The 24,303-nt window shown below is 40.5% G+C and overlaps 1 protein-coding gene across 3 annotated transcripts in view; it reads right to left on the bottom strand.

The window, feature by feature from the left end:
- The window catches only part of PARD3B (par-3 family cell polarity regulator beta), a 442,892-nt gene that overhangs the window by 25,916 nt on the left and 392,673 nt on the right, over positions 1-24,303 (bottom strand). For all 3 annotated transcript variants that reach the window (XM_075093709.1, XM_075093710.1, XM_075093711.1), the window contains exon 22: positions 5,608-5,687. In XM_075093709.1, coding sequence (XP_074949810.1) covers positions 5,608-5,687 — 80 coding nt within the window. The remainder of the gene's footprint in view (positions 1-5,607; positions 5,688-24,303) is intronic.

Here is a 24,303-nt window from a genome sequence, read left to right as displayed (position 1 = left end):
TTGATTTTAAATCTTGCATTTTCATCTGTGCTCCTTGGTTAGTCAACTCCCATAGGCCGGGAATGCTCTGACAAGTTGATTTGCAGCTAATTATAGTCTGCACTAAAATTGTGATTTCTTTTTGTTAACCAGGAGAATACACTATATACATATTTAAGTAATGTCAGTATATTAATTTCAGATTCTGCTAGACAATGGTGAATGATTACTCTTATTTAATAGACAATTAACTTTTTCTTGTGATTTGTGTCAAGTCACTTCCTGATTATGTTTTTGGGATTCAATTAAATTGCAGAAATCCTGCATTTTGAAATAAATTTGGTTAATAAAATAAAGGCAAGAACACTCAAGTGCAAGAAAAAGCTAATGAAACTTGCTAAGTAATCCATTCCTTCTGTTTGAGGAACCTTACCTCTTCATGACATCGGTGTTACAGAAACTTTGCTTTCGATCCAAGAAGTTGGAAATGTTTTTCACTCAACCCTAGAGGCTATCTCATAAATTGACTACTTGGAGACTCCATCCCCTTGAGTCAATGCTGTCTGCATGCTCTATAGTGTAAGACCTAAGTGCTCAATCTATTCATTTTACTGAAAGGGAGGTTAAAAGAAACAGAAATCATCACCACATACAAATACCGAAGGGGAGGCATTTTGCAGGCTTGGCTCTTAAAATCTAACAGAAAATGTATTTACCTTAGTATCTAGAAACTGAAATTAGGTAATTTCAGACTTAGGAAAAAAGGGCAAATTTTTTTAAAACAGTAAAATAACCTCTGAAGAACGTAACAAATTCTCCACAATGTGACATTTTAATTCTAGGTTAGATGTTTTTGTAAATACGTTTATAAAAGTAATGTGATGGATCAAAATTGAAATTTAGTTTAATGCAGAAATGTAGAAGGTCTTGGAGGGCTCAGGCAAGGTGATCAAAATTGTCCTTTCTGGCTTCATACCTAGAAATGGAGGATGTGCAGCTGTTAGCTACTGCCTTAAGAAGTGCAAGTTGCATGGTTACTCTGAAGAGAAGCTTCCAGCATGGCAAAACTACATGCTGCCACTGTACTGCAAGGCTAGTTCCTTAATACATTTGAAAGTTTCCCATTTTTAAGATGCATGTTACATTTAAGGCAGATGTTCCTGTGAGCCAATTACCAGTGTGCTCAGTGGTCCCCTCCCAGACACAGCAATACAACTGAACTCATCTACACAGCCTGAAGTCATTTTTCCTTGCCAGCAGTTATTTTCTAATGCTCTTACTGCCTTTCCAGGCCCACCCCTTTTCTCGACAAAAATGCGTGTTTTTCAGTAACACGAGGATTCCAGAGAAAATCTGGAGTGTTAGCTTTCCTTTGGAATCAGCATTTCTTACCAGGAAGATGGCTGAGCTTTCTGATCTACACTCATCATGTCACCAGTGTCTCTCCTCAGTGCCTGACAGTCTGCTTTTGGTCACAGCCAGCTTCTCCATCAACACAGAAAAGAACGTGTCCTCGAACACGAGACTTCTCCAAACAAGGCTGCCATTGGCAGGGCTGTGATTTACATGAAGACAGACTTCCATAAAAGCAAGCTCAAAAATAAAACTATGAACAAACAGAGCAGCTTCAGCTTCATATTTGTTCCATAGCTGCATCAGGAAAATATTCTGGATCACACCAAGAAAATAGGCATTAAAAATAGTTTAAAAAGTACAAAAGTTTTTCTGGCTCCCACACCCTTGCCCTGCTCTCTCCCCAAATGAAGATGCTAAGAGGTATAAGAATCAAGCCATTCTCCTCCTAAGCAGGAGGATTTAACATTGCTTAATACTACTACTCAGCACTACTTAGCCGTAGCCCCAGGGCAACATGTAAGTATTGAGTGCAAAGAACTGTATCTCTTGCAAAGCCTTCCATTCTGTCTTTCCCACTTTGCTGCTTTTCTGCAGACAGAACAGCACAATGCAGTGTGAGATGAAGACCTGTCACTCTCCTGCCACAGCCACTTATCATCTAATTCAGACGTTTGACTCTCTAGACATGTCCAAACCAAGTCTACAGACTGGCATTATTTTACCCAGGAACATAACTACGTAACTCGGCTGGCCACTCATTACGCCAGTCACATACAAAGCCTTCCTCCAAAGGCTGCTGCCTCCTGTTTTCAGCTTTTAATTAAAAATGTAACCTTACACAGGAACAGATCCTCCACTCAAAGGCAAAAAGAGCATCACTGAGCTCAATGAGAGTGGGACGCTGGATTTGCTGCTGCATCTGCTGAAAAGGCAAGCACACCTGACACGGCTGAATTCCTCAAATACAGTTAATACAGACTTATATCACGTGAATTTGGCCCATAATATCTAGGCTTAAATTAGCAGCTTTAGAGAAAGACAGAAAAATACAAAACAAAAGGGCAAAGCAGCAATGATGTTTCAAAGCCTAGATTTTTACAACCCAGCAGCAGGTATGTTCAGATGCTGCTGGCAATCTGACTTCCCCTTCATGCAGGATGCGCGCCTTTTCGTGGGAATGGGGTAGTGCCTTAGGGGCAACAGACAATTCATAAAGCTATTTAGCAGGTGATCATTCCTCCTTCTTGCCCAGTGGGGAGGAAACCAAAGCTCTCTTACACAATTTGTCCATGCCTACACATTGGCACGACTCCTGCTGGCTTCCAGGTAAGCAGAACAGTTTCCTTGTGTAGGTCCCAGCTACTCTTGACATGGCACAGATCCCCTCCTCCCCCTTCGTCCAGTGAAACTGGCTGCAGTCCAAGCGCTTTCCTCTCTCTCCTTTTGTTGTGCCACACCAGAGTGGCAGGCAAAGGTCATATCCTCCTGGACTCAACACAATATTGCAATAAGAATCTTCTTCCCAGCATCTACAACCCTCATCTGAAGCCTCTTTAAGTATCTTTTATTAAACTGGACCTAAATGGCCATGTATACAGACAATTAACACCATGTCCACACCAAAGGCAGCTCAGTGGTTTGACCAAGGTGAGGACAGGAACAAGACAAGGGCAGGAAACCATGAATTAGTACTAGAATGCTGGGGAGAAGAAAGCTGCTCTTTGAGGAAATACTACCTCTGTATTTCTTTCTACCTTCCTATTTCTTTCTCTCTCTTTTTTTTAATAATGATGTCCATTACAGTAGTATTCATGGATCCTCCACTGAGAATAGGTTGGCAAATGGGTGGTTTTTACCTGGACTCCTCCATACTCCTGGGCAGTCAGCCATGAGAACAAAAGAAATCACTCATTTCCATTAGTGGCTGGCAATGAGACTGCATCCCCTTCGTCTGGATTTAGACTTCACTGTAGCATTCTAGTCATTTGTGACTGCCAGGGTTTAATTACTGCAGTAACATGAAACTGCAAAACTTACAAAAGTGAAGTATAAAAGGCAGCAGCCAATTGCTGGACTGCGGGCGCGCCCAGGGGTGTACTGTCCCAGGGCTCTGCTCCTGCCAGGGTGGAAACCCCCTAGAGACATGGCCTGTGTGCGCCAGTGCAAGTGTTTGGGTCACGAAGCACACACAACCCTGCTGAAGTGCATGCCCTCTCACTCTCCAGCATAATCTTCTCTAGGCACTGAGGGAAATGACACTCTTCACACTGATCTTCAAAAGCTTATTGAATGTTTGGATGACTTCCTAAATGCTGAGTCCCAGCCAGCTAAATACTCAAACCTGTCATAAGAGGTGGAGAGTCATGTTTCCAGCAAGTTAAATGGAGGTTTTGGGAAGAGCACTGTAAGATTCATGACCTGATTCAGACAGACCTGCTTTAAAAAAACCCAACCAACCAACCAACACCCCAAAAAACAAATCACAAAAACCCAGGGTGCAGAGGCAAGCAGTACATGCACCTTGGGGACACACCAAGGATGCAGCGGGTTTGAAAAGGAATGGAATAGAAGGAATACAGAGAGCACTGCTGAATAAAGCAAGGGCATGTCTGCATCTGCACTGTTGTGCTTGCTTCTGGTCAACCTCGTGTGAAAGGAATACCGGTGAAATAAAAACAATTATGGGTGGTGGAAGTTACTTCGCTGGGAAATTTCCATTTTATAAATATTGATAAAATAAGGTTGATTAGCTTGAAGAGAAAAAGAATAAAAGGAGACATGATAGAGGAATATGAAAATTGCTGTAGAGAGTTATACTGGGCACCAATTGCTAATTTAATCTTGTAATTCACAATGAACTACTCAACAAAATTGAAGTTTAAAACAGATAAAAAAGAGTGTGCATAATTAAACTACACCTAACTAACCTGCAGAAATCACTGCTAAATACGTGACAGGAGACATGAGTGTTGGAGGACTATGAAAAAAGATGGCTATTTACCCAAGAGAGTAAAAATATCCACAGTCAGTCAGGAACTACATACAGGACACACTGCTGGGAAGCAGACCTCTGTTAGTGACTGTTAGTTACTGTCAGTACAGTAATTGCTTAGAAATGCCAGTTACTGTACAGGACAAATTTCCAAAATGATGGCTGACACAAGTATCGTTTGAAGGTGGTAACTAAACTACAGACACATCCTCTGGTTTAGAAACTACGTACATTAAAAATGCCTCCAAACATCCAACTATGTCTTGTGAGACTGCCTTTTTATATTGGTTTCCAAAAGTAAGATATTCTTTGTATTTTCATCTGGATTTACCAATCAGTCTCTCCAGTGACACCTTTGAATGTAAATAGCACAGTGGAAAAAGAAGCAAAAAGAAACTATTCACTGATTTCCTAAATGCCAGCACTACTTCACAACGAAGAACCTCGTCTTGCTTGTAAAGAGCTACTATTTTTGCTTTGTTTTTGCAAATTATCATGCTTGTAGGTCCAAGAAGTGGACTGGGCAACCCCTCCAATGTCTTTCCCAGACCTCTATTTCTAAAGTGGGGATATTTTTCTATTTTTGTTTTCCTCTCACTGCTTCCCACTATCTCTTCTAGCATCCTCTTGCTCCCCTTCCTGGCTTGCTATATCTTTCACTCCACTATGAGAACTCCCTTAGAAATGGGACTGAAGTCTCTGAAATGCTTCCTTTTTGTTATACCCCACTGGTTTCAGACTAGAATTACCCTTCATTGAGTTGATAAGGATTAAAAATTTTAAAAAGCCCTCAGAGAATTCACTCTCATTTCCACAGTGTTCTGTTAAAGCACAGAGATGCTCTACTGGAATAGGACTGCTAGTCAGATGGTCTTTGCAGCGACAGTGGGACTTCAGTAGCTGTGGCTGCTGTAGTGGAGGCTTTTCACAGCAGTACTCTGTCAATGCCAGCTAGGATTGTATCACTATAAATTCGGTCATTTATGCCCTGCCACAACCTGTTATAACTCTTGCAGAGCCAGCTTCCTCAGTGTCATGTTCTCTACCTGTGGATCATGACTCTTGCTGACATGTCCAATGAGAGACCTTTATTTTTTAAATTCCACAGTCCAAATTAATAGTACCATTATAAAGATGGCACTAAATCAGCAGCAAAAGGTGACAAGACAAAACCGCAAAATAATCTCTCATGTCGGAGCTGGACATCAGCTGTGGGCTGATTTCCCTTCCTATCGGAGAGGGTGAATCAGAGCACGTGTGTATGAGGCTTGGTGCTGTACCTGGGTAAAGACGCATACTGCCTTTCCATCCCCTCGAAGTGGAGATTGTATGAGCTCCCATCTGGACCTTTTCCAGGCACCTGTGGAAAGGAGAGTAATTAGAGATGAAGATCAATTATGCAGCTCAGCTACTAACAATGCATCTCAAAACGATAAGCAGAGAACACATGATGCTGCAACATGCCAAAATCAACAAAAGAAAGGCAGGGGCGCAAAGAAGCTCCAAATCCCATACATAATCTTATCACTGCTAACAAGAAAGGCTTCTGTATCAAAGAACTGTTTAAAACAGGTACAACCTTCAGAGCCTTTTCCTCAACTGCATGCTAGCTGGGATACTCTTTCCTTCCCTGGCTGGCCTTCCTCCATGGTATTCAGTACCATAAGGACGTAATCTCATTAAGCACGCCCCTTCTGATTCCAGTAGCATAACTACTTAAATCAAAGCTAGCATCTTAGTACAAAGTTTGCTGGTTTTTCTCCACTTGTGTGTTTTGCTCAAGTATAAAACGTGATATAAACAGGCTTTACTTTCATTCTTAACACAAATCCAGAAACTTTCCCTAATGCCATTGGAAAGCTAAGTAACCAACTGGGAGTTAAGTGCATTTATCATGCTCTGGTGCCATTTCAAAAGTGAAGCATTAGTGCACTCAGTCAAAATGCCAGCTCACTACTTGGTTTGTTTTCAAGATGGCAACCGGAGTTGGCTGAAGAGCACAATTCTATCAGGAAGGCTCCAACTGGGGTACAAAATGGTGAACTTCAATGCTTTTAGCACACAGGAGCTCTCCCAATTTCACTCACTCAATGCCTGCTGATGGCCCAAAGTGTTAAGAGCCTTGTTAAAATGGAGCTATTAGTCTTTTCCTCCATAAATGCAGGAGGCTCTGACTGCCTTCAGTGTTTCCTACATTAGTATGTATTCCTATTCTGGTGCTGCTAGAATCAGCAGTTTTATAAAGCAATATACTAAGAGGCCATTTAAAATCCCCTTCCCCTTTTACAGATTAATAGCAGAAAGGAAGATTTAATGCCTTTTCAAACATTTTTAACAATTCATTAAAAAGAAAAGAATAAATCACACCAAGCTTTCAGCAAATGCCTGATTATAAAAAGAGAAAACAAACAAAAATTAACGTGTTTTTCACATTCTACAGGGTAGAGTACATTTCTGTCGGTCCTGTAATTTATGCACAATACACCATTTTCACTGAAGAGATGTTTAAGCTTCCACAATGGGAAGGACTGTGCACTCAGGTGTAGTAACTCTTATCTACCTTTACATAGCATTTCCGCGTACGATCTCTTGTAGACCCATTACATAAGCCAAGCCCAGTGCAAAGAGAGGAACTGCCCCTTGGAGCTACTAGGCAAGCTTAGGAATTATTCTAGACAAATACCATCATGCACCTTGAACATCCAAGATATAAATGAAAAAAATTATGTAGCACAGGCCTCTTGCTAACTCCCCTCTATCTGGCTCAAAACAGAAAAGAGTCCCCAAGGAACTGATGGCCACAAGAAATAACAACCTCTGATTTGAAATGACCCACGCTTTAGCAGTGCCTGATTTTGGACAAGCAAAAAATAACAATAATTGCCCCACATTTCAAAAAGAGGGCAGCAGGCTAAATGGATCATTCATTCATTTTTTCCACCAGAAAAAAGTGACTTGTAGAGAGGATTTATAAAGACAGACTCACTCAGGCAGAGCCACTCTGGCTGTTCTTACACTGCTAATTTGATCAGGTTGATAATTCCTCTTAATTCACCAGGTACGCCGGTGAGAGAAGAGCCTCCAGATCTCTGCTGCTTTATGAAGAAGAATGAGGGGAAAAGAAATGAATGTATAATTTGGCTCACTCAGCACAAAAGCCATGTAGTATACAGCCTACCTGCATGGCTGTAGATAGGCTATTAATTATGTGCAGTGGCAAGATGTTTATGAGCTAAAGGATGCGCCTGGTAACTCAGTGTATTAGCAACCCTGTGCAAGTTTCCTGGTGATCACTCTCACACCTAGCAGGAGTAACAGCAGGCAGTCAACGTGCAATAACACAAACAGATTCAGAATTGAACCAGCATTGAGCAGTGATCCCAAAACTTATACCAGTCACCAGAAAATAAAAAAATATTTACAACACAAGGCCTTTTTGCAGCCTGAAAATACCCCTTTTCTGACGGTTTCCTACAGATTAGATAGAAGGTGATACCCCCTGCCAGGTCTGTTTGTATATATGATTTGAGAGACAGTTACCATAGAAACACCCCGGCAGTGGATACACAATTTTGCTAATTTGGATCCATCGAGCGGCTGAGTCTCCACACCCTATATAAAACCCCCAACGCACTCAAAAAGCATGCTCTGGCTCTGCACGGCTAATTAAAGACTCAGCCATTTCTTCTCCTTTCCCTTCTCCATCTGTCCATGCGACAGTAAAAACGTATCATCAGTCAGCCACCAGCAAAATGGTGCCCAGAACAAAATATTACCCTGATGAAGAAAGAAACTGTGAAAATGGAAACACCTCCCTAGTAAAAGCTATTTATGTATCAGAGATAGTCAAAGCAAGGGGTTCCTTGCTGTCTTTTACAACAAACTAAGCTAAAAATCAGTGTGAAAGGAATTTATTAACAAGATCAAAATATTCCAGCTTCTCCTCCTTCCCCAAAGCAGGACGTACGCAGCTGGCCCTCAGTACAGGTGTGGAGTTTTTCACTGCATAGTTAAAAATCACAAAATATTTACATAAGCAAACAATAACCTTAATAAAAAGGATTAAAAACTGGATGTCCTACTGAAGCCGAATGGACACTGACCATGAGGTGACCAGTGGGACGCGGGATCTGACAGAAGGTGCATTACTTAGTTGAGCCTGTATTTGGCTAGAAGAGCTTTTGGGACCAACATCCCAATCAGTAAAGAGAGAACATGACAGCAGATGAAATACACGTTTCACAAATGTATGGTAATGAACAACAGAAAGAATGATTGAAAACATGCTCCCATATTTTTAGGGTTTAAATTAACGACATCAACTTAAGTAAGAGCCATCATTATGAAGAGATCATCTCTTAGTCTAGAGCGGCCTCAACTAACAAGCAAAACATGAATATGCAAAAATAACGGGGTAGAGATAAACACAGAAACAGCCATCATCCCATCAGTGCAATTAAAAGAGCAGCATACTTAAACTGAGTAAAGGAAATGCTATCTTTATCGAAAAACAACAACAATTCATGAAACTTAACCGTTGCAAAGTATCAGTACGGCCAAGCCCTTTGTAGAATGGAAAATTAATAAACTGGATACACATATGAATCAAAACAACTAGCATCAGGTTAGCAGAAGACAGTAAAGCCTTTGACAGGTTGAAGAGATGTAAAGCCTCTAAGAATCAGCCATTCCCTGAAAGAGAGACCAGGCAGAAACCTCTGTACCAGCAGGTTATTCTCCAAATCGCCCCTTTGGGAATCCCAATGAATTCTCTGAAGCATGTAGCAAGTGGCCACACTTGGAGTTACCAGACAAATGGGCAAGACATCGAATCCATATAACTCAGTGTCTTCATGGTCACAATTTTCTGTGTGCCAGAAAGGCATTTCATCTACATAGCCAGTAACATTTTTGTTGTTCAAGTCTCTCTCTTTCTTTTTTTTAAACCAGTAATTTCCATTAGCAAACAAGACTTCTGCGATAGAAAGACGTCACTTCAGAAAAAAACCTATGACACCTCTGCATCTTTAATTAAACCCCTGCCAGTCATCAGCAGAACCAGGCTAGGGGATGCGCAGGCTGGAGAGCGGTGTGGGCACTGCCCGCTGCTCTCCTCTCTCTAACTCCACAGCCCTCAGCAGGGGACCAACGTGAGGGGCCAAAAGGCAGAAAACAACAAACGCGTGCTGAGGCTACCTCCAGTTCCCTGGACAAATGGAATCCATGTTTGTTTCAAGACAGAGTACTGTAGAAAGAGTCATAGTTTCATGTATCACATGCAGATCCAAAACAGACAGAAAAGGAAAGCAACTGTAAAGAAAAGGAGAAAACAAAAGCTGTGCAGGTGTCAGTGCAAGCTTTGTCCCTGGCAAACGTGACAAATGCAGGCCACTTCAAGAAGTTTTCCAATGGAACTGATAAGCCTGCAGCAAATATCTCTAACCTGCCAATTCTCCCTAGGAAAACTTCCCAGGAAAAGAATAAAAGAGGTGATGTGAACATGCACATGTAGATCAAGCCAGAAACAAATATCTCAAGACTATTCAAATATTTGCAAATAAATTATAAGGCATAAGTAGAGTACACCTGCAGGCAGGTATCTTGAAATAAGTCTAGGATTTGCCTACAGGAAAACTCTGGGGCTGCAGAAGAACAATTCTTTAAGAGCAGAGAAAGGATTTACTTCATCCTGAAGCCTGAGGCTACCCTGAAAACGGTGCAGAAAAGTGCACGAGGCCGTGTTTTTTCCCAGGAGACAATACATTTCATTCCTCCTCACCTGCCTTACACTGCCTTCCTCCTGGAGCATTTGTTAAAGGCTAAAAGACTAGCTGCTAGCAGGAGAGCCTCTCTTGCCCCTTTCATACGGATCAAGGTGTTTGGGGTAGGACACCCACTGCGATATGGACAATAACAACTATAGAGGTCTTTTTTAAAGTTTAAGCTTCATGAAGCCAGAATCAACTTTTTCTTGTGCATTCACACACAGCTCAAGATGAGAGCTACCACACTGCAAATGGAAGACAGCAGCAACTCCCTGCTCTAGGAGGCACATTCAGCAGGACAGTGCGGGGCTCTACCTCCTCTCAGAAATTCCCACCGGAGCTCCCTGCTCCAGGTATGTCCCGAGTGAAGTCAGCAGGCTGAGGACCCAAGACTTTGGGTACTGCTCAAAGGACAAGAATGATGCAAAGCCATTTTCAGGGTGGCTGTCTCAGAAAGCCGCAGTCACCTCTCCTGCAGGTATTTTATTTAGAGCTGCATATAGAAAACTTTAATGATCTTTGCAGAGATTAGTTTGTTAAAAATTTTGTTTAAAGCTTCCTAACTAGCTATAGAAAACCACAGCTCAGAGTCAGAATTTTCACACTCTTAAAAAGGAATAACACACAGTGGGTGTTGCATTCAGGCTTATTAATTTTTCACTTATTCGCTAAATATCTCCTTTGCCCTTTTAATTCTTTTTAACCCTTTGTTTTTCCCACTTCTGAACAATAAGCCTCCTCCAAACATTTCAATTATCATTAAGATCAGAAAGAAACTAAAGAGTGTGTGCTGCCCAGTAGATGAGTAGCAATAGCATAACTTTATCAAGGCTGATGCAATTTTAGCTACACGTTTGTGAACCCAATGCAAAATACTGCTGACTCCCCTTGAGTCATGCCTGACTTAAAATTATGTAAGATCAGGAAGAACTTATGGAGATAGGAGTTCTGGGACTCCTAACTTTTTCACTTATTCACTGTGTATACTCAGGAAAGTCACTTGAGCTTGTGCATTGTGGTTTTCTCCCCATAAAAAATGGCATGATACCACTGCTGTACTTTATATGACTGACATGCACTATAAGACAGGAGCCATCCCAGGAAGGCTGCAGAGTGAGGCATATGCTCTGTCATCACCCAAGTGCCTTGAAAATGCCACCTAGTTCTGCTTTTTGCCTGGAAGTCTATGTATAAACATGGCACACGGTACTGCTGCATTGCTTAGTACATTTTTCAATAGAATTGTGATCATTTGTTAAAGGAGTTGATTCAGATGCTGCTTTGACCTCTGTTCTCAAAGCTCTTCCTTTGTCTGTGAGCGTTTCTAATCACATGGGTTGAGATTCAGCATGCCAAAAGAGCCGTGGTATAACGGAATTTGCCCTTTAACCTTCAGGTCTCCCCTCTGCTGAGACACAGTTGGTTTTTGTTTTCAATTAAGTGAAAACTGAAGAAAAACTGAGAGAGGTAAGTGAATTTGTTCCCCACCCCAGTCTCAATGTTTCGTACGTGGGTGAAGCACCAAAATTCACCCATTTTATTTTCTGCATTTCAACAGTCTGCCTGGTTCTAGGGACTGCAAGTGAAAGTCAAGAGCACAATTTGACTCACTAACACTTTCTTTAGCAGTTAAAACAGAGGTGTAAGGTAGTGAACTGGATGTTCCATGTGAAATGGAGGAAGTTGATTGAAGGGGTCTTCTTAATTCCTTACTGCTGTGATATCCTAATTATCCCAGCCTCCAAGACCTCCAGCATTTCCACAGAAAACATGTTTTCCTCCATCTAGCTTTTTTATGTTTTGCATCAAAAGGTAAAAATTAAAAATTCTACCAGTGTCCATGATTCAAAAGAATTTTCCTGATGTTTTCCTTACATACACAAAGAGGGATGTATTTTGCTTTCCTGGTTTTGCAATGAAAGTTGAAACAGTGATTTTGCGTTATTATAACACTCATCATTTCTCCCTCTAATTTGGATGGTTTTTAATAAAGCTCCATTGATTCCACTGAAAGAAATCCCTCCTGGCAAAAGCAGAACACACACGCTGATTGCTAAATATGCAGCAATTATCATATTCAGCAGCGCACTTTAATATCTTATTTATAGATGTATCTATCTATAATTTGCTTTAATTAAGTTGCATTGATTTTAATGACAGAAGCAGTCCTCAAAGAAGAGTCTAATGTTACATGAGCCCATTGGTACTGCTTTACCATTGTTAGGATCTAAGACAGCACCTTTAATACTTCTTTTTGATATTCTTAGTGGTGCTTTTCTTCGCTAAGCGGCTGCAGCGGCAAACCAAGATGATGTTCCACAGGAACTCTCAGAATCACCTCCACAACTGGAGGGAGAGCACTTTCAACTTCCCTATTACAAACTTGCTCACAGGACAGTTTTCAAGAATAAAGAAGGAAGCAGTATCTTCCCAGAAGGTCCTGAGAAACGTTGCGTTTCTGTTTCCACTCCATTTTACAAACCTCTTGGTGGTGTAACTGTTAGAGGTTCTCAGATCATGGTCTGATGCCTTCAAAGTTGGTTTTGGGCAGTCTGGCAACTAATTTAAACTTTTTTGTTTTCTTGTCAACAGAAAATACAGGGTAAATAATTTGGGAAGGTGAATCAACAGATGGCTATAGGTGGCTGTTCACAGCCCCATCACCAAGTCATGATCTCATAGACAAAGTTCTGTTTTCTGGGCTCAGTCATAGGGAACATTGAGCCTTCTTTTTGTTAAGCACATGCTCACTTTAATTCCAAAGAACACTTGATGCTATTGGAATTTTGTCAATTTGTCTGAAATTAGAAGTTTGTCAAAAAACATCTTGAAGAGCTAAAGAAAGGTATTGCTGCACTCCTAGTAGACTGTCACAGCCTTGGTTTCTGCTGGGTGCTACCACATACCTTGGCCCTGATTCAGGAAAGCATGCTAAATACTGATGAGGGTGGTTTGTTTTAACTTCAATAGCATTTGATTCCTCTTGGAGGCATTCCCAAAGCTGATATACACCTGCATTTCTCAGTGGCTGTATCTCCTTTTTGAGTGAAAATACACAGGAAAAACATTTATATCTCTGTATCCTGAACACATCTTCGCACATCTGATTGCAGCATTCTAGTATGATGACCTTGGCACCTCCATCTCTGAAGTAACCCCCTAAGATATTACTGGCTCACATCAGTTGAGGATCTATCTCAGAGACCACTGAGGTAGCTTTATAACATTACTTATGCAGATCTTAATGTATCATTCACTGTTAGTATTTTTTTAAGAGCAAAAAATAAGTGCTGGCTTTTTAAATCACAGCCTTTTGGAATATATCAGCACTAATTTTCTAAGAATTGTTCATGTTAAAACGAAAGGGCATGATCTCAAAGGAAAAGCACCAAAGTAGCTATGCAAGTACATTTTCAGTTTCTGGTCATCATTTTTCATTCACTGATTATTGCTTAAGTGTTGATTAATAGTTATGTTCATGCTGCTAGAATGCGTTTCTCTTGGGTGAGAAAAACATCCTTGTCTAAAGGGAAAAAGAGACAGTAATCAAACCATCATTCCTCTTCCCTGTTAGAAACACAGACACACACTCCAGAGTCACTGACGATCTTGGTTTTGCTGGTGAGTAGTTTTGAAATTTTTCACTTAGAAAATCAGCTGTAGGCAATCAGAACACTACTTGGTCGGTCAGATTGCTAGGCAATTAAATGCTCCCCTTCTGTCTCTCTCTCTTTCTCCATATACACACATACGTACATACATATACATACACACACACAAATGTATATACTTACAGGCATTGTCCCTTCTCCCTATGCAAAGAACACCAGGAACACTGATGATGGCAGTGCTCCATGCTGGAACTAAGCAGGGCTGATTATCTCTGGATTTACTTCTCCTCCTACCTCTTGTTCAAGGAGGTGAAACTAATGGTTTAGATTTAGAGAGAGCGGAAAATTCTCTATAAAGGCAATAGACTGAGGGAAATACAAACACAGATGGGAACTTTAAAAGGGAAACAGGCTGTTCCTATAACAGTTTAAAAACATGGCAATTGCCTTAGCTTAGTAGAAAACAAGCTCTCAGCATTTGCTGTATCTTGCAACACTAAGTAGAGAGAAAATAGCAAAGATGGAGGTGAAGCCAAAACTGCAAAGTGTTTTTGCACAGCCCCACACAGATAATATTCTGCTTTCTGAACCCTGGCTCTGTGATCACCCGATCCCTGGTGCTGGAGGACTATGGTTTCCCGTGACCATGCAAAATGAGATAATTTCCTGGCCTGTGTCCGTCTCTGTGGGTGGCTTCTTTTTCATTAGTTGTATAATATGTTTTGGTTAATTTTACCTCTTAATTGTCTTTAATGAGCACCAGATTTGCGACACCCTCACTTGCAAACCTTTTCTCAGAGTAGAGGCAAACAGAGGCCCTTGAGCTGAGAGCAAAACTTAAAAGCAGCAAAACAAAAAAACCTCAGCACCCATCAACATTGATTCTTTCCAGCTACAAGGGGGCATTTCAATTGCTCTTCCACTGAACCAGGACAATGTAATTAATCTCTTACCAGCCACTAGAGAGAATAACTTGTCACTGAGATACACTTGTGATGCAATATACAGCATACATAATACATACATGTGAATACATTTCTGAAGCAGATCTCCTGAAGTTCTTCTACAGTACAGTGTACAATCCCCCCATGAAACCAGTCCTCTGCCTTAGCCTGTTTGAAACTAAGCTGCTTCTTGTTCCTCCCAGTCTCGCATTCTTTGCTTCTCTTCTCACTGTAATTAGTTTACAAGACTACTTATCCAGATGATTACTGCTCTTAAATGACAGTCATCTTTTCTTTTACTCCCGTTTATTGTTGTGTATCATTTTGTCTTGCTATCTGAATACCCAGTTCTCTAAAGCATTTTCTCATTATCTTATCTCCTGATTTAAGGCATTTTGAAATACTTCATGAGAGACACTGTATGAAGTAAATTGAATTGAATTTTCTCTCAAAGTCAGGGGCTTTCAGCATCTTTCTGTAGCTAAGTCAGCAGAGTTCTTGGCACCAGTGCCAGGGTGTAATGGCCACGCTTTGCAGCCCATCTATGAGCTTGTGTTCTTTTTAGGGAAAATGAAATGACAGTGTCAGTACCTGGAAAGCAAACAGGGGACAGATCAATATTTCCATTTATGATGAGGATGGCGAAACGAAAATGTTTAGGGTATTGTTGAGGTTTTTAATGCACACGTAGAGATAATGCTATTTTGCCACATCTGCCTACACCTGGTGTTGGTGCTGAATGTGTACGTGGGGGGTATATGCATGTGTATGTCAGGGAAGGAAAGAGGGAGGGAAGGCAGAAATAGCAGGGCATGGAACTAAATTGCAGAGCAAGGAGTGGAAATAGACAGTGAAAAGCTTCCTGCAGGCAGGCAGCTTCACAGGGGAGAGTGAGCCTTTCATTGTCTATAAAATCATGCCTTGCTGGAGGTCCTCAAGAGTAGAAGGGGTAGCGCCTAGAGGCAGTAAATCTCTCACTGTTGTATTATTACATTCTAAACACTTAGCTACTGTACAAACCATCACACTGCTTCAAGAGAAGAAAAGGAGGAAGAAGGGGGAAAATGAACAAAGGGAAGAAGAGGAAGATGGCAATAAAATTGGGAAACAACCCCGTACTGCAGCTCTCCCCAAGAATACCTCACATCAAAGAAAAACGGCAAAGAGTAAATCGTCACGGAGTTACAAGTTAACCTCAAGTCCTTCCATTGTGATTTGACATCACTCTGGAACAGCACTCCTAGAATCTGAATGGTTAGTCTGTAGCACAGGGTATTAAATCCTCCTTAATCCTGTTAAACATAGATGCCACTAAAGAGAGGCGCTCTCTCAATGGCATCATGACAAAAGCTCTCCACACTGCAAATTCAATATGGTTAACAAAAAAACCCCACCCACCACCAAATCAAAAAAACTTCACCACCAAAAAACCTGAACAAACAAAAAAAACCCCCACCACAAAACCCCCCAAACCTGGATTAGTACTGAGCAAACAACATCAGCATAAGCAGGCTTAGAGAGAGGAATTGCTTTCCATATGCTATGGCACCAGGTTCCTCCGGATCTTCAGATACCAGTCTGTAAATGTTACAGACATTGTTTCTCCTGCTTGCAACTGCTGTTGGGTGGCGACCTTCTTTACTTGCTGATACCAATTTAGCAGTTGGTACAGTTTCTCTGTGATTTGGTACTGTCTGTTGTTTGCTGGTACCAGATGGATACCAGATGGGTAACTGTGGGCAATGGTTCCTCTGTGTTCCAGTCCCAAAAATCACTGCCTATAGGGTCAGTCTTGTCAGTTGACTCCTAAATGGCACTTCAAAGCAGCATTCTGAAAACCCTCAACATCTGTTCCTTACTCCTAATGACCTTAAAAAAATGTTGCAGACATACTTTCCTTTAGCCAGGAGTTACTGTGCATCTGCAGGAAAAATACAACCTTGCAGATGCTTGCAGCCATCAAACTCACTCCTTGCTAATGGCAGCTCCAGGAGCCACCACCTCAACTCTGAAAGTCAGCGCTGAATGTGAAGTATAATCAATATATTCTTTTCTGTGGTAGCTCCACAATGTAGGAGTTCAGAGATATTTCAAGGCATTTTTCAAACAGTACTTTCAGCAGTGAAGTGGAAGAACAAGAAAACAAAAAAAACTTAAAGTGCCTTTGAAAGGTAGCAAGGATACCTGAGGGCCAAACATAAAGCATGGAGGGAAAACAAGGAGACAGAAAGTGATGGAAGAGATCTGTTTTAAGTATTAATTTGTTATTGGTCTTTCAAAATGTTGACCTAGTTGTCAAACTATAGACAGTAACTGAAAGGTCAGTTAATGGTTTTGAATACTGCCTATTGCAGTTCCCTCCTATGTTATTCCATATGACTGCTTCTGTTTCTAAGAAAGGGAAAGAAGTTTATTCAGTGCACTATGGGAGCATTTTGGTAAATTCTCTATATGTGCTACAGCAGAATGCTGTCTACAGAAAAATACAGCTGACATCAAAGCGTGTTCCCCACCCCCTGTCTTGCTTCATGGAGAAGTTATGATAAACAGGTTATGTGTTCCCTAAGGTTACCATGGAAACTCATTCTTTTCAGGCCATCATTTGCAAAGGTAAAATTTGCATTAAAATGTGATGGAATTTGATTTTGTGCATGTGTGTGTGAAACTCAAGTGGGGTCATGCTACCACGCAATATAGCTATTATTTCAAACCCTGGAGCATACGCTTAAGAGAGAGATCTATTAATCCGTGTAAACACCTCAGTGACCAAATTACAGTTTAATTGCTAACTTGACAGGTATCTTCCTAGCAAATTAAGAGAAATACTTTGAAAATTAACTTCAAATGCAAATGTAAATGTTAATACTGATCCACTGGTGGGTATCACTAGATACTATTTTGCTAAATTCCCCTATAATCATTCCACAGGAATATTGAATTTAGATTGTCAGAATGACTTTGTTTTGGTGATAGCAGACCAGGGATGGAAGGCACAGGCATGTATTTCAAATTATAAATTTTCATTTTATCTTGAAGGCATTATTATAAAATTATGAAGTACAGAATATAATTTGATATAACCATGCTTACTACAATACAAGAAACTTTTGGATCTCCTCAGAATCCCAATTTGCTCACTTTGTTTTGAGTCATATAGTAACTTCAAAGTCATAATTTCACCCTAGGTATCTGCTACTCTGACTCTTCTTGGACTATCTGATGGTGTAAAGCACACACCTGGTTCAGGCCTCCCCAGGGTCCATGTTCCTTGAGAGCCACTGCCATTATTTGTTGCCACATGCAGCGATGGTCTTCCTAACACAGGAAGGAGTGCATTATTTGCAATAGTAATTTTGACAGTCATTACTTCCAGCCTATCAAGAAAACAGATGAATGGACTAAACCCAGAAGAATCTTACAATTGGTGACCAGACTGCATTTTAGAAGAGATACCTGTATTTGTCCTCTTGCTCAGTTGTACGCATTCACAACATACACGCTGAATTTGATATACCACATTATGAAATCTATCCTACTCTGGGACACTGGATTATTCACATATCATCTGCCTGGAAGAGCAGGCCCCCTTGGAGGCAGCAGGGCCAGGACTCATGTTTCTGCTTGGAAGGCAGACCCCGATATCACCTGGATTACAGAAGACTCAATATCTCCTACCATACAGAACTCATGACATACAGTTCAGCTGGAATGGCTGTACTTAATGTTGGACAGCATGACACTTAACACAGCAGCCAGGCCATTTGATGAGGAAAAAGCTGCAAAAACACAGACAGCAGTATTTGTCGCTCTTGCTTTCTTATTGTTAATAAATACAGTTGCACAGCAAGTGTCTCAAAAATACTAAAAAAAAAAATCAAACCGAAATCAACCCTTCAGATTAGGTTGTACAGAGCCAGTATTTTATTAGACTCTCTTCTGCATTGGGAAATTCCTGCTTACAAATTCAGTTTACTAAACAAATCAAGAACATTAAAGAAGGTTTAAAAAACCAAATGCAAACAAAACTGAAATTGATTACTAACTTTTTCAGAACTTCTCAGAACTCAGCACAACTGACAGAAGGAATGTGTTCCAGTTGGATCCCCTATTGAGCAAGAAACAAGGTGGTAGTGCTCCTTTTTCCAAGTGTTCTTTAACAGTTGAGATTGAAAGTTAAAAAGAGCTGGCCTTGAGCAGAAAACCAAACTCATGTACAGCACCAGCTTTACAGGATAAATGGAGTTCTCTTTTTCCATATTTTGTACTTTTTTTTAATGCAGTCTTGATATTAGATTAGCATCTGCACTACAGAGATTAGACTTGGAACTAATAAAGTTATCCGCCCAATCTCTCCATGTCTGAGTCAGTGACTTACTTTTTCGTTTTAAATAATTATAACAATTTTGCCTGTTTGTTGAGAAGAATAGAGCTTTATATATTCATAGATAATTGCTTACACCCAGCACCCAGTGATAGATTCTAATTACTTTTCACACCTTGGCTGTGAAGAAATCTTGAACTTTTCAGTGTTTTTTAACGGCAAGACAACAATGTAGCCAGAGCACCGACACCCTGACTGCTGAAACTGCGCCTAGGATGAAATTTAACAAGCAGTTCTGCTAATGCATTTTGCAGTGAGGAACTTCAGCAAAACTCAAGAAGACCCAAGGCCTCCACCTCAGATCTTGTGCTGCAGTAATGAGAACTGCTGCATAGATATACAATAGAATAACTCAATCCAGAAATCAAAAGTAATCGAAAGTCCATTATTTCAGTTGGCTTCTGCCACATACTTAACTATAACAAATAAAAGATCTGTACTCTGTAACAGCCTCAATGACATAGTTGTATTGCTTGACCCAGCTTCTTTCAAGCTCGACCTTGTTCTGTATATGCTGGACAACCGTTGCCGTTTGCCTCACTGAGGTCATTCTGCTTTCCATTATGTTAAAAGGACAAATTTTGCAGTCCTTTGTCAAAGCTACTATACATTTTAGTGGGATGTTATCCCTAGCAGGCAGAGCTGGACGGTGACCAGCACCTTTAGGAAACAGAGTGCTCTCTGGGCCAACAGGAGCTAGGCAACTCTTTGGATAATTTTTTTAGTGAAGAGATTTCTTTTTAATCAGCAGCGCACTGAACAAGAACATAACTCAGGGAGATTAAGCTGTGAGAATTCAAAAAGAAGTCAACCATGTCAGCATCTATTTGATAAATGCACCAGATACCTGGTAGTAAAGGCAAAAGCTTGTGCCTAAGAAGGGGTCAAGTTTGAGGCCTGATTTCAGGCCTGATCTAATAAATACTTAAGTGCATGCTTAGCTTCAGACATGAATTTCAATAGCATTACAGACATGTCTTGTGATTAAAAAATGAGCATAGTTGTAACTGGGGCCCCTTGCCAGAAGTTGAAGCAGGCCTCTTACTAATGGCCTGAGGAAGAGGAGGTCAATTTTAAAAGGAAACCTACCTTTTTTCCCCCCCTTGTAGTCAGACCCATGAGCAGCTGTATTTGATTCTATAGTATGTAGGGCACTGACTTGCTAGGGGTCGGGACCAAGCTGTCATGGAGAAGTACGTATCACTGAGGGTAAGGAAGGTGCAAAGTGCAAAGTGTTAGCTTTAGCAACCCACATGCAAAGGCTCTGTGTTAAAATCACAATCCTCTTCTACCTTCCCCATGTGATGCTGGCCTAAGATCTGACAGAGTGTGTACACACACTCAGGCAAAGTGGCCACACAGTCACCTATCTATGGAGCGATCAACAAGTTGACAGAAAACTGTTAAAGTCTATACTACAAAGACCCAGCCACTGTGCTGCTCAGAACTGCAGTGAAGCCAGATACAGCCTAGCTCTAAAAAGGCTGTTTCTGTGCCCATTCAGCTGTGCCCCAGAGGATAAAAGCTGCAGAGCTGTGGCCTCTATATGCACAAATGCAGTAACTGTTCAGCATACTATAGAGCACGGATTACCGGTTCACCAACTACCTTCATCAACTTGTTTCTTGCCTCCCTAAACATACAGGCAAATTAGAAAAAATATGTACAACAGAAAACCTCTAGGGCTCTTCATATCGTATCAACGTGATCTGTGGCAGCTGTCATGATCTCTGTGATGCCCCACTCAAGTTCTCTATTCAGGCAACATCAGAAGAACCTCTCCTAACTGCAAGGGACACGACCGCTGGCACGTGTTAATGTAGAACCTCTCAGTGCTGCAAGCCTGCAAAGATGGCCACAGCCTGGCAGCACCGCATGTTTTTGTCTGATTTTCTTCAACTACTTGTATGAAGAAAGAGAAATGCTTAGTGTTTGTCCTCCTCAGAATCACCCGCCCCGTGTTGAAATACAACAAAAAGTATCTGTGTGATGAGGTACCTTGCGCAATAGATGGCATGATGTATTTCTGGAATCCACATAATAATGTAGGGTATAAACAGTACCAGTGGGCTTTGATAAGACGACATATGGCATCAAAACTATTTCCCTTGGTAAATAAGAGTGTGTACATACTGCTAGCATGAAGACACGAGCATTTCAGATTCCCCTCTGGTTCAGATAATCTACGCCAAATCAACCTTTGTGTAAGTAGGAATGACTCCAAACAAGTTACAACAGTCACTCTTTATTACTAGTATTAATGGAATTGAGTTTGGCTCTCCTTGCATGTGCCATTTGGAATAGTTTATTTTTCACATGAGGTTTGGCAGGGATTTCTCCAAAATAATTTCCCCCCAAACCTACTCCCAAAAGCCAGCCTGTAAATTTCAAAACCTCTCTGCTTAGTTTGAACAACTCTTTAAAATACACCCAAATCTGAAACCTTCATTATACAGATAGTGACCATAAAAAGTTTTTGATAGGTAAGTTAATCATACATCCTAATAAAATGTTTTATGTACTCTCTTAATTAATATTTTCATAACATATATACAAATACTTCCAATTCATTGTTTTCAAAGCAGTTATACTCTTAAGTTTTTTTTTTTAATTCAGTCTTTTCCACTAATAGTTTGTGGGCTCAGAAAGTCTGGAATTCACAGCCGTTTCTGCTATATGGTTTCACATAGTACATAAAATTGTCAGCTTCTCCCATTGCGCTAGAAGACAGGAATGTTATTCAAAAGTTGGAATTTTGGTTTCTAACCACGGTCCAACACAAACGTCTGTGTGTTTTGGGAACCTAACCTATTTGAATGCAACATCCTGAACCTGGAATTAATTGATCATGAAAAGTACAAACAGCTCCTTATTCATCCTGAAGCAAGCATAGAACCTTTTGACACATTATGGAAAAATAATGCAGTTCTTAATGCTCCTTTTTTTGTTCTGGTTGATTTTTAGGCTTGGATCCCTGCCAGGCACACAATAAAGTAATTAGCCTTTAACACGGACAGGTATGATTCTTCTTTCATACTCTCAGCTGGGAACTGACAAAACTCAGTATATTACAGATTTGTTTCAATTGAAATGTTCATAGATAGTATCCAGAAAGAGGTTTTCTTATATATTTAGGTCATTTATCAGCTTGCAAATCTGATCTGCAAATAAAAAAACGGCTTTTAGAACCACTTTATATAAGGTATACTACAGTGAAGCTCATGTGGTCACTAACAGATGAAGAACTATTTGCAATGTGGCCAGTGTTACACGCATTCCTTGACTGTACCTTAAAAAAAGATAAAGTTTCAAGGATTTACTGCCACCCTGAAGGAAAGAATTGATGTTTTGAGTAACTGGATTTGTACAAAGTCTGTAAGACAATCCAAGTAAATCCTCAAACAGATGATTAATTCCTCATTATTTAAATGCCCCTAAATACAAGTGCAGATGCTAACTTCACGGCTTTGTCTTGACAGCTCCTTCTCTATTTCTCATGATCTGTTATTAGTTTGTGACACTAAAACCTTGAAGAAGAGTGCCCCATGAAAAAGCCCTCCAACTCCTAGGGATACTGTCTGAGTTCTTGCAGCTTATTGCTTGCATAGTTCTCACAGGTTCTGACTGATACTGCTGTATAAGACAATACTACATAAACATATCATACCTCTTTCTGTAGAGCCGGGTTAAGTTTGTACAGGATATGTTAATGAACACTTTTGATACCTGATGTCCCACTAAGACATGAGTATGCACATAACTAAACTCTGTCTTGTGCTGATACTTGCCAATACACCCTAGCTGTCAGAAAATTTTAAGGTAAGCTCACATTACACTGACAACAACAGGCATCCATTTTCCTAGACAATATTTATCATCAGCCTGTCCTTTGGTTAACTTGCTGAGGTTTACTTTAAGCCTTGTGATTCAAACTACAGATTTTGGCTTATCATTTATCCCAGTTATAAACCTGAAAAAGGGATGGTGGGGGTGGGGAGGAGTCCAAAGGATGCAAAACTCAACAATAAACTGAAGCACAAAAGAACTGGAAAATCATTTCAAAGGATCCGGCTCTATAGCACAGACAGTGCTATATACATGCGTCTGTTTATGGAGACACATTAAACTGAATTATTCAGTTACTTACAAAAAGAAAAAGAACAGACTGTGGGGAAGGGAGAGCAGAATGAAGGCGCAAGAGAGCAAAAAATTCATCCAGCAACAGACGAGAATTGGAAAATGGATGCAGGGAGGAGGAATGGATGATGAGAGAATAGCAAGCCTATTTAAAATGAATTTTTGACCTTATTTTTAAAACATTTATGGATCCCAATTGCCTGTCATGAGATCATTTTCCCTTACAATGCTAGCTTTTCAGCCTGCTCTGCACTTTAACTTGATTTATCCCACTTCAAAAAAAGTAGATTGTTAGAAATACCCCTTCTATTAGAAATTCTGTCCCATTACAGTGTCAGCTAAAGGCCACTTGTCAATGTCAGCTTTATCAGATAGAAATTTGCCTCATGAGTTCTCAGATACTTTTTTGGAGGACAAGACGCAGGGTCCATTTCTGAGGCTGTTGATTCATGACGGGATAGTGTCTTCTCAAATTATCTTCTGTTATTTCCCAACTTATCTGCACATTTCATGAGATGGTGGGAAGTGATTACAGCAGCTGCTGTACATTAGAAAGACATCTTCTAGGAAAGCTGGCTTAGGTAAAACAGCTGACTGACAAAAGCATAGAAAGAACTAATTGAGTATTAAAAATACATAGGGAGACCCAGCATCTCCTTTCCAGCTGCAGCTTCCCTGGTGCCATAACCTCCTGTGGGAAGGAAGAAAACTTATACCAGAAGGTTTTCCTCCTCCTCAGCTGTCTGTCCTCAGCTTTAAAGAAAGACCCGATATCCTGAAGATTAGCATAAGTTTTTATTTATTTAGAATTATGCAATTAGTCACCAGCATGTCTCTTCACTGACGAATAAAGGTGGAAAAAAATCAGCTGTTGTTCAATCTGTGTTACCACAGTACTGCTGAGGGTCAGAAGCCCGAGGTGGGAAAGACTACATTGCTTATAAAGTATCTTGAGGACTCTCCTGGCAAGATGCTTTGAGACATTTGTCTTCTTTTTAATATTTTGATTCTATTTTTTTTTCCTCTTTTCTGTCTGAATGGATTGATGTAACATATGTATTTTATGGATAAAACTACATGTCAGAGTAGAAATTTCAGCCAGGAGTCGAAAGAGAGCCAGCTGGGGCCACAGTATTTT

Source organism: Phalacrocorax aristotelis, chromosome 5 (assembly GCF_949628215.1).
Source record: "Phalacrocorax aristotelis chromosome 5, bGulAri2.1, whole genome shotgun sequence".
Classification (NCBI taxonomy): Eukaryota; Metazoa; Chordata; class Aves; order Suliformes; family Phalacrocoracidae; genus Phalacrocorax; species Phalacrocorax aristotelis.
This window is presented reverse-complemented; position numbering and strand designations above follow the sequence as displayed.